The 11,082-nt window shown below is 30.8% G+C and overlaps 1 protein-coding gene across 1 annotated transcript in view; it reads right to left on the bottom strand.

Annotated features, from left to right (window-relative positions):
• Positions 1-11,082, bottom strand: part of LOC116850252 (liprin-alpha-1) — a 655,857-nt gene that overhangs the window by 380,531 nt on the left and 264,244 nt on the right. The window contains exons 10-12 of the mRNA XM_032828294.1: positions 9,064-9,422; positions 8,658-8,900; positions 8,285-8,467 (exon numbers count right to left, since the gene is read on the bottom strand). Coding sequence (XP_032684185.1) covers positions 8,285-8,467; positions 8,658-8,900; positions 9,064-9,422 — 785 coding nt within the window. The remainder of the gene's footprint in view (positions 1-8,284; positions 8,468-8,657; positions 8,901-9,063; positions 9,423-11,082) is intronic.

The raw sequence follows: 11,082 nt of genomic DNA, 5'->3' as shown, positions 1-11,082 counted from the left end.
TCTCTCTCTCTCTCTCTCTCTCTCTCTCTCTCTCTCTCTCTCTCTCTCTCTCTCTCTAGTTCCAGGCCTGTACTCAGTAGCCCTTTCACCACAACATGAAGGAAGACTATTAGGAAGGAAATTTATAGATCTTGATTTGTTTCTTTTAGGAAAGATAGACGGGGATTGGTAAAAGTAAAGTTATTGGAGCTTCCAGATTTTGAAGATTTTGTATGTTAATGTTGTAAAAGTTGTATATTTCTACCGTTTCTACCGTTTTGTAGGCACGTTATGATGCTTAATAAGTCAGAACATATAGTAGCTGAATCTTGTCCAGATTGAATGAAGATTTCCACGGCGTGTAAGATCGCACGAGCCCAGTATATGGTTACAGCACTGAAATATATATTACTTGGAACGCGCGTTACCTTTTGAGTGTTGCGGGATGAGAGAGAGCATGCTTGTAGGTCTCGAACAGCGCTCTGTCTTTGTCTAGTACAATCTGCAAAACTAAATCGGCTGATTTCTAAACATAAACTGAATATCCGAATTAGGGACAATCTTTGCTTTGTTTTTCTTAATAATAAGTCAATAAGTGAATACTAATAAATAAGAAAAAAAAAAATATATATATTTTTTTTTAAACTTTCGTTCATAAGCTTAAATCATTGCCATTTAGTGGTCACTGCTTTTCATATTATCTCTAACTTTTAACTTGGATTGTATCACATTCTCCCCACTCTCGACTATACTATGAACAAGACAAGGATAAGAGAGGAAACAAGGAACCTCTCTCTCATCCCGCACGTCTCAAGAGACATCGCGCGTTCCAGGTAGTATATATTTCAGTGGGTTGCAGGGAGACTCTCTGAGTAAAATCCCTCAATACCACTACCGGGGAACCTTTACGTGTCAATATAGACATATATTCACTCACTCTGTCTCTCTTTCTCCCCCTCCCTCTCCCTCCTCTCTTTCTCCCTCTCTCTCCCTCTCTCTATTTTTTATAGAAACATTAATTTTTGTATTATATTTTTGTATTTTTGTAATTCCACTCATGCAGGCAAGCGCGTCTTGGCGTTTTTTCACCCTTTTTTTAAAAAAAGATAGGTTTGTTCGAATCAAAGTTATCATTTTTAGTCAGTATTGTGACAAATACGTATGCGCACACACGCACACACACACACATGATGGGCGAAATCCAATCAACAATCTCCCCATGGTGCACATCGGGTAATATTAATCCTGATGGTAACTGATTAAAAACGCATAAGTAACTTTGATACGTCGTACAACATTGCGGAGGAAAGTTGCACACGTCTTCTTTATTTTTTTATTTGCAAGGAAACGTCGATATTTTACGATGGTTATCGTAAGATTTGTGAGAAGAATTCATTCCACTTCCAGATAGCAAAGTATGCAAAAATCAGGTTTTACTAAGTGTGTGCTGCATACTATGTTGACATAATGTTGGCAATAACGAACCATGATCTGCTATGTCAGATAGTACGTATATAAATGTAATATAAATCTAACAGAATTTGCGTCATGATGACAAAAATAATGCAAAAATGAGGCACGATATGTCATCAGAGCAAGAGAAAATTTTAAATATTAAGTGTAGACATGATTTTTCGACATAAAGCAACATAAAATCGAACAAAGAATGGCATCATATCATGCGAACAGAAAGGCATTAAAAATCAAACTAATTAAGTAACATTATGAGATAGCAAAAATGCGGCAAAAATCGATCACGACGTGCCACTCGAACGTAATAGCACAAACACAGAAGAAATCGATTACGATGTATCGTTTAAACGTAACAGCAAAAACGCGGAAGAAATGCAGCACGTAATGTGGTTTTTTAACGGAGTGTTCCATTTACAACCCAATATATTTAATTATTAAATATTTTAATTGGAAGTACTACAAAGAGATTTACAATAAATTTGTTGAATAATTTACCACCAAACACGAGGTAACAGTAACAGAGGTAACATTTATAATTTCCCATTTGACAATGTAAACAGTTATATTGTTAAATGTTAAATGTACAATAGCTAAATGTTATCTAAGTACATGCTTGCAACAACACATGGAAATATAATGTTATTCAAGTTTATTTTAATATTTCTCTCTCTCTCCCTCTCTCTCTCTTTTTTCTCCCTCTCTCTCTCTCTCTCTCTCTCTCTCTCTCTCTATATATATATACATATATATATATATATATATATTTATTTATATTATATATATATATATATATTTACATATATATATTTATATATATATATATATATATATATATATATATATATATATATATTTAAAAAAATATATATATAAATATATATAAATTATTAAAACGAAAAGTACACGTTAACTTAAACAAAGTGCAGATGTTTTAAGTTAATTTAATTCAAAAAAGAAATATAAGATTAATATAAGATCAATATAAGATCAATATAAATATAAGATCAATATAATTAACCAAATACGTATATATGTAAATATTTATTACACAAGTAATTGTGTGATATAATGTTCAGATATTTTGAATAAGAAAAAATTTTTTTTTAATTATGTTTTATGTCAATCTCTTATGTCAATTTGTTGTTTTCTATATCAATAATTGGAACATATCATCAATGTTCGCCACACGTTTCTAAACAATATATACTAGACATTTTCATGTAGTATACTGTAATTCATCATATTTATATTAATATTAATAATTAAACGCTGAAATATCGAAGTATTAAATTGAGAAAAACTTAACATCAAGGATTAAAAACTCGACGTGCCCCAATGAATATATCACTCTTCAATATAAATATTTATAATGTAGTAATATTTTACGTACGTTATACATATGTAATATTGTATTGCATTATGTAATTATATACATTATTGAAAATATATTCACTATAGAGAAATCTATATTGATGTTTCGTGAATTTAAGGCTGTGTCACCGTATATAGGAATGACTTTTCTATATAAATATATTTGTTATCATAAATTAAAACATTAGTGAAAATATTTGCTTGTAATAAATATTGTAGTAAATATTGTTGCTTGTTCTAGATAAAATCAATATTAATCGTTTGTGGATTTAAGATTATGTTTCATCATATATAAAATTGAATTTTCTTTATGTGTGAATATAACTGCTATATGTGTGTCGATATATAAATCAAGTCTTATATTTTTTTTACATAAGTGAATTAACGTTTTTTCTGTATACTACTCTTCTCATTCCAAATTGTATTATATATAAATTGTGTGTATATTTCAATATATTAATTGGGACACGCCGAGTTTTTGATCATCGATGTAAAGTTTTTCTCAATTTGATACTTCGACATTTCAGAGTTCAATTATTAATATTAATGAAATATGATAAATTACGGTATACTACATGAAAATATCTCGGTTAGTATATATCGTTTAGAAACGTGTGGGGAATATTGATGATGTGCTCCAATTATAGATATAGAAAACAACAAATTGACATAAGACACTGACATAAAACATAATTAATTAAAATAACATTTTTTTTTCTTATTCAAAATATCTGAACATTATAATATCACACAATATATTTATCACACAATTACTTGTGTAATAAATATTTACACATATACGTACTTGCTTAATTATATTGATCTCATTTCTTTTTTGAATTAAATTAATTTAAAACATTTGCACTTCGTTTAAATTAACATGTGCTTTTCGTTTTTGTTTTATTAATTTTTGTAATTTGTTTTAATAATTTGTGCTTTGGTTTTCTTGTCTGGTACTTTTTGTATTGGTATTTTTTATTTGGTTTTTTTTTTATACCTACTCAGCGTCTTCTTTTTCTTTGGTAAAGACTGTTTGTTACGATCCCACTATTTTTTGTGTAGATTATTTAGTACAAATCTTTTACATTATTTTTGTAGCAAAGAAAATGTATGCACCTTTGGAATTTCGTGGCCAACTGCATTTTTTATTGTGGAATCATTAAGTGCAATCCATTTTGTGTACTTATTACACACAACGTTTATATAATGTCCATTAGTTATATTTTCATTATTGTGGAAAATTTCACTAATAATTTTATATATATCTGTGCCTATATTTTTGACGTAGATACACCTTTAATTTTTAAATTTGTGATTTTAAACGTTTTGTTATATTAGCAGTTTTAAGTAATCTTAAAATGAGGATATTTTGTTGTTATTATTATCTCTTTTTTTCAATTATACTAAGTTTTCTCCACAAGGACTACATATTTTTCCTTTATTTTTTCAACTTTTAAAATTGTATTCTATTAATTCTTGTAAAGTATATGATTTTTTTCAACTTTTCTGGCAATTGAAGTAATAGAATATGATTAGACTGGATTTCTATATTTGTAACACATTTTACTATAAAATTTCTTTCGTGTAGTATCTTTTCCTTTAATATGAACTCGCAGGCTGCGTTCCAATATTTACTACCAGTATTGAAACTCTATATGTGTACGTGACACAAACTACAGATCTTGAATACTAGTAATGAATGTCGTAATGCAGTCGTAATCATCAGTGAACTTTATTAAATTTATAAATGAAATTGTTTTATTTTATTTACGCATTTATTTACACTAGACGAAAAGATATATAATCGATTTAATATTTATTGCGCATGTAATATACGTCCATTCTGATTGGTGCAGTCTGTACGGAAATCTTTATAATATTTTACCTACGAAAATCTTTTCTTTCTCGCCAATTAATTTCAAATTCAGATTACACGTTTGCAATGCAGAGCGCGGACATCAAGCGCAGATTGATATAAAACTATAAGAAAATGTACATAAAATTATAAATATAGTTTGATATGTACATCTAATAGTCGAACATGAATCTTTTCTTCTAGTCTAGCGTAAATTCGTGAATTAATGACAATTATTATAAATACCAAGGTTGGGAAGTAACGCGTTACTTGTAACGACGTTACTATTTCGTTACTTTTTTTGGTAACAATTTGGTAACGCCGTTACTTTTTTGTATCAGTAACGAAAAAGTAACAGCGTTACATTTTCTCTAGTAACGAGTAACGAAATTCATCGTTACTTGTATCGTTACTTTTTACTATGACGGCTTCTGTATACAGAACGCGACAATGCTTGCTACGCGATAAAAGTTTGCACACGATAAACAATTAATGTGCTGCTTTCCGTAAAGTTCATTGTACAATAAGCAATAAATCTTAAGTCATAATAAAATTGACCAATCATAATCAACTATTAGAAGAATAATTCACTATAATTGGTCATTTTTATTGCGACTTAAAATTTATTGCTTATTATTATAGAAAGCCTTTAAAGCGTGGTCTACAATGAGAACTTAAACCATAAAATTTAAGCTTTAATCTCTAAGCCGTAAGAAATTGTTTTTCTTATAATTGTGATTGGTCAACTTCTTACGGCTTAGGACTTAAAACTTAAATTTTATGGCTTAAGTTCTCATTGTAGATCACACTTAAGGGGCGTCGCACACGAATTAACATAACAGTAACGTAAGACATACCGTAAAAACTGACCAATCACTATATGTATCACTTTGAGTATCGTCGAACCATAAGGTCGCCATTTTTGTGAATACTCGATTATAATTGGTCCATTTTTACGGTACGTCTTACGTTACTGTTATGTCAATTCGTGTGCGGCACCCCTAAAGCCCATTTTACATTAGTCGCAATCGCAAGATCGGTAACACATATTTGTAAAGCACGTTATATTATATAATATATATATACATTAATTGTGCGTAATTAAAAAATTCTATTATCATTAAGCTAAGTAAGGATCAGTTCCACAACTCCCAGTTAACTTAAAAAACTAGTTATTTCATTGAAATTGACCAATCATATTTGTCGTTAAACAGAATTGACCAAAAATAACCATTCACGATTTATATTTAGGCTGAGTTCCCAGTGGGAACTTCCCACTTAGCGCGTCACACGTCTCGTCGCCCGAGTTAAACCTATCAAATGGTCCTATTTCATTCGTCGTAAAGTTACGTCAACACATAGACATAGTAAACATGGACCGAATGCCCTATGTTCTGTTATTTAATAGAGTGAAATCAACATTTAGAAAGAGAGCTAGAATAGAAAGGCTATAGTTTTCTTCCTATTTTGTCATTTTTTTGTTGCGCGTGCATCCATTTCTCGTTTCCATAATATTATAGAGCAACAATATCCCGACAAGACTGGCAAGTAAAAAACTTATTTAAATTTTATTGCACACTTTGTCTGTGCAGAAAGAGACAGAGAACATAGAGGGGCTGTACATATTGACTTCCCTTTTCTGGCCGTATGCGGGATCCATGTATATTACGTCCATGCGTCAACATCTAGTGAATTCGCTCACTTTTCGCATTTTCACTTCTCACACAGAATCGTAATAAGCTCCTTGCTTCTCGAACGCATCTTTTATCGTGCGATTTTTTAAATCGATTTTTTTAGCAAATTGATTTTAATCATTTCGATTAGATTAATCAGATCGATCCATAAATCGATTTTTTTTCATGAGAATCGAATATCCCTAATGCCAACCAAAGACGCGTTCAGAAAGCGCTAACGCGATATTTAATCCTTGTTGTGCATATAATGAGTGAAAGAAAGATAGAATAAATTCCTTATTGTATATCAGCACGCGTTAATTGCGTGCTGATATACAATAAGGATTGAATTATGCGTTAGTGCTGATCTGTGCGTTTCCTGAATAACTTTGGTTTGCACCACATAGCACCCCTTATAATTCCAACAGTCTTGAGACTTGGAGTCGCAACCGTCAGTTTCGGGACCTGCCACGCGGCAAAGGGAGATAAGAAGGCGTAACTCCCGAGAATCAGCCGAAATGAGCAAACTATTCCCTGTCCTAAAACAATCTTCAAAGCCCTGTCCTAAAACAATTTTCGAAGCTCTCGTGGAGGCATAGTACGAATTGAGATGAACATAAAAGTCCTATATCGTTTGTGATATTTGCAATAATTATCGAGATATTAATTAAAGAAGATTTGAATAATCATAAGAGATATGGTAGATAAGTTATAGTGGCGACGTTTACTATTGTGTACTTGTACATTAGATCAAACTAAACAAAAAATCTTCTACCATTTTACTAATGACTTCGTAGATTTTTAATTATTAATAAAAAATTGACAGATACTAGATTTTTAATTATTAATTAAAGATTAACAGTCGCTCGCGATAATATATTAATGTTATCTAATTAATAACTAAAAATCTACAAAATTATTAAGAAAAAGATAGAGGACTTTTTGTTCAATTTGGCCTAATAAATCAAGCACACAATGGCAGATGTCACTACTACAATTCATATTTCACGTGATTATTCACACATCTTCTTTAATGAATATGTCGATAGTTATTGCAAATATCGCAAAATGATATAGAACTTTTATATTCACCTTAATCCGTTCTATACCTCCACGAGAATTTCGAAAGTTATTCTGGGATCCTGTATAAAATGCGAAAAATTTTAAAAATTAAGTCGATGGATTCCGAACGAGCTCATCCTGGAGAGAAGATTCGACACGGCGGTATCCTTGCTAACGAATACGAAAAAATACGAAATAAAGAATTTTTTGTACAAAATCTCATTATTGAAAAGTGAGTTTTGTATGACCTCAACTCTCAAAGAAAGAAATCGTAGCTTGACTCTGGTCAACCATTGATATCGGCCGTGAAACGCAAAATGCTTTTTATGTATTTAGTGAGATATGAAAAGCGTGATATATTACAAGTTACTGTAATAAAGTAATCTGGTCAAACAATTAATGTTGAATATTACTAACAACAACTTATTCGTTTAGGTAAAATAGAAAGGAAAAAATCGTTTATTGACAATGAAACAGCAAGTCATCTTGCTGCACAATAACGCTACACGTCTTAAAAGAGACGAAAGATATTATTTATTTTTTAGACTGAGAAGTTTTTCCTTATGCGTGGTTTATGAATCAGATCTAGACCCTTCGGATTACCATCTATTTTAATTCCAATACTACCTAACTGATATATACTTTAAAAATATGGAAGAAGTTCAAACAAATATCGACGATTTCATCGATTCAAAGCCATTTTTTTAGAAGACTGCTCAATAGATGGAATATTAGAAAATAATGGCGGATATTTCGAACATTAACATAATTCTTTTTTTTTAATAAAGGCTCGATTTCAAAAAAGCACCGAATTAATTTATAATAAATTTAATAATTTATAACAAATTTATAATAAGATAATTATACTAACGGTATGGTATTTGTGCAGGTAATCTCTATTAGGGCTATGATGTGATTTCGGAGTAGATCGCCCGCTTAATGGTGGTGAAGCACGTTCGAGGCTTCGACCCCTTGCTAATAAATTCATGTGTTCAAGGCTGCCAACGCGAGACTCCAATTCTTCAGCACGTGCTTCCGTACTCTGTTTTTCTTCCTAGAAAATTAAATATAAAATTAAATTTAAAATGCACATGAAGTCACAAATAAATAAAGTACGTTATAGAATAATAATAAAATGTTATAGAATTTTAATTAATTAAAATAACTGTAAAACACTCTGTTAGTTTTAAGATAACCTATAGTCTATCATATATTATATTAATTTATGATATAAACTTTATTACCTGTATCAATCTAATTTCGTTATTAATAGCATCTAATTGTTCTTGCAACATTAGCGCTAGTGTTTGGGCATCTGTATGACCGGTAGGACTAATTACGTCACCCGTGCAACTAAATATACTTTCATTATCTCCATCCCCTTCTGCATCACTCGAAACATCAAAAGCTTGTTGAACATTAGCAAGTACATGCGCTTGTTGCAGTTTCTCCCATTCCTGCTCCGCTAGAGTCCGTGCCACATAATTCTATGAAGTAATATGTATACTTAATTAATACTGTAATGTATAATATAATTCTATGAAGTATTATGTATACTTTTATTTTTAAATATACAATAACGTATAAAATAGTGATAGTGATTTCTAAATAACATTTTTCAATTTCTTTCATATACACGCCATATAATACCTTTGACGAATCATCTTCGATAGATCGTTTACCACTTCTTCTAGGTAACGAATGCGTATCAAAACTACTGTGACTCGCACTCCTTGAAAAAGAACTTGGATCTACAGCGTTTGGAGATAAACTTCTGGTTAAAGCGTCTGTTTGCTGAATATTAAATGCAATCTCCTGCTGGAGCATCTGTCTCTTAACGTTATCGATTTCTAAGCGAGCTTTTCCCAATTCCTTAACGATGTCAGCCTTTTCATTCTGGAGGTCTTCTGCCACCTTTCTCGTCTTTTCAAGTTCCTGAGTAAGCCCATTTTTCTCTTCTAACCATTGCATTCTCTCATTCAAATGCATTTGCAATCTTTCGTTAGATTCTAAAAGAAATTATAAAATTGAACGTTATACTTTTAATACTTTTACATTTGTGTACTTCGTGCGAGTTACCGGAAATGATATTATAACTATTCATGGTGTGAATATAATTGTTTGTAAGTACAATTATATTCAACTGTTTGAGTGTAAAAACACCTTTTTTACATTTGGAGTGCTTATGATGAGTTGGATTCGGTGAGATTCGAATTTGAGAGAGTAGAATATATTTCCATCTACAACTATTATTTCATGGTTTACTCCTGCTCTACTCCTGTCTATCCCATAGCAATAGGAACAATTCGAAACAATTCATAGCCATTAAGATAATTTATCTTATTTAAAATGTTTATTATATTTAATTTGTAATTAAATTTTCCAATTTTTGAAATATTAAAAACCGTTATTACTGAGATAATGTTTGATATATGTTAACTGTAAGCATACATATATTTATTTTTATGATAACAGAACTTTAGTTTAATTCATCATCCAACTTTTGATCATTCTGATTCTCTTTTTAGTAGAGTTACAAAATAGAATAGAGATTGAAATAGAGATGGATAATGATGTGTTAAGTTTTAATATATCTTTTATTTCTATATAAAATACTTTTTCATTATGATGATCTCAAGAATAGAAAATAAACGAAATATAACCCCAAACAATAAAAATATGTAAAATACACTTTGGAGACATCTTAAAGACATCTAAAGCAAATAGGATATATGATAGACGTTTCTAACATGATTCTTCGTCATTTATATTATACGGGAATGATTAACTATATATTAAACAAAAATAATTAACTAAATGATTTTCATATTTCACTTATCAGCTAGTGAATGAAACATAAGATGTTCGTAATACATTTGTATTTTAATGTATTTTGTCGAATATTTTGTATATAATCATCATCATCTTTATTGAAAAATAAATCTCATAATAATGGCACATTCATATATACAGGGTATCCCAGATTACCTTCACAATCTCTCGTGTGAACGTAGAACGGATTGAGTTGAACACAAAAGTTCCACAACGTTTTGCGATATTCTCAATAATAACCGAGAAATTAATTGTAAAAGATTAAGGAAAAACGCACGCATGGTTGAGGAAGGAGCCCTCGCATATTTTTTTATTAAATACTTTTTTTTAAATACTTAATGAAACTTGAAAGTTACAGTACCACCGGCATTAGTATTACCCAAGATGTACCACGCGGTGTGCGCACGCGCGTGTGTGGGTGGGTGAATGGGTGTGATGTGACGGTCCTTATCTGTTCCGTAACTTATTATCGTAAACACACACACACACACACATACACACCATTCAACCTATAAACACTTGATAATAGTACAGAATATATAGTATGATAGTCTGAATTTATCCGAAGGAGAGCGGGTGTGACATCTATTTACCATCTATTTACTCTAGGTCCACAGACTAGGTTTGTTCGTTGCTTGTACTATTCACACTTTTACATCTAATGCCCGTTGCACGCTAGTGCACCTCATACAATACAAATTTTCCAATACGTTCTGAAGACGCTTTTAGGACGGAGGAATATTATCAGAATATTCTTAAGACATCCTTTGAAGATGTGAGCTGTTTGAAAATAGCTAATATCCAATAAGTTTATTCATATTAATTGAATTTTTTACA

This window comes from Odontomachus brunneus, unplaced genomic scaffold (genome assembly GCF_010583005.1).
Source record: "Odontomachus brunneus isolate Ranch 3 - 2012 unplaced genomic scaffold, Obru_v1 Obru_scaffold_139, whole genome shotgun sequence".
Classification (NCBI taxonomy): Eukaryota; Metazoa; Arthropoda; class Insecta; order Hymenoptera; family Formicidae; genus Odontomachus; species Odontomachus brunneus.
This window is presented reverse-complemented; position numbering and strand designations above follow the sequence as displayed.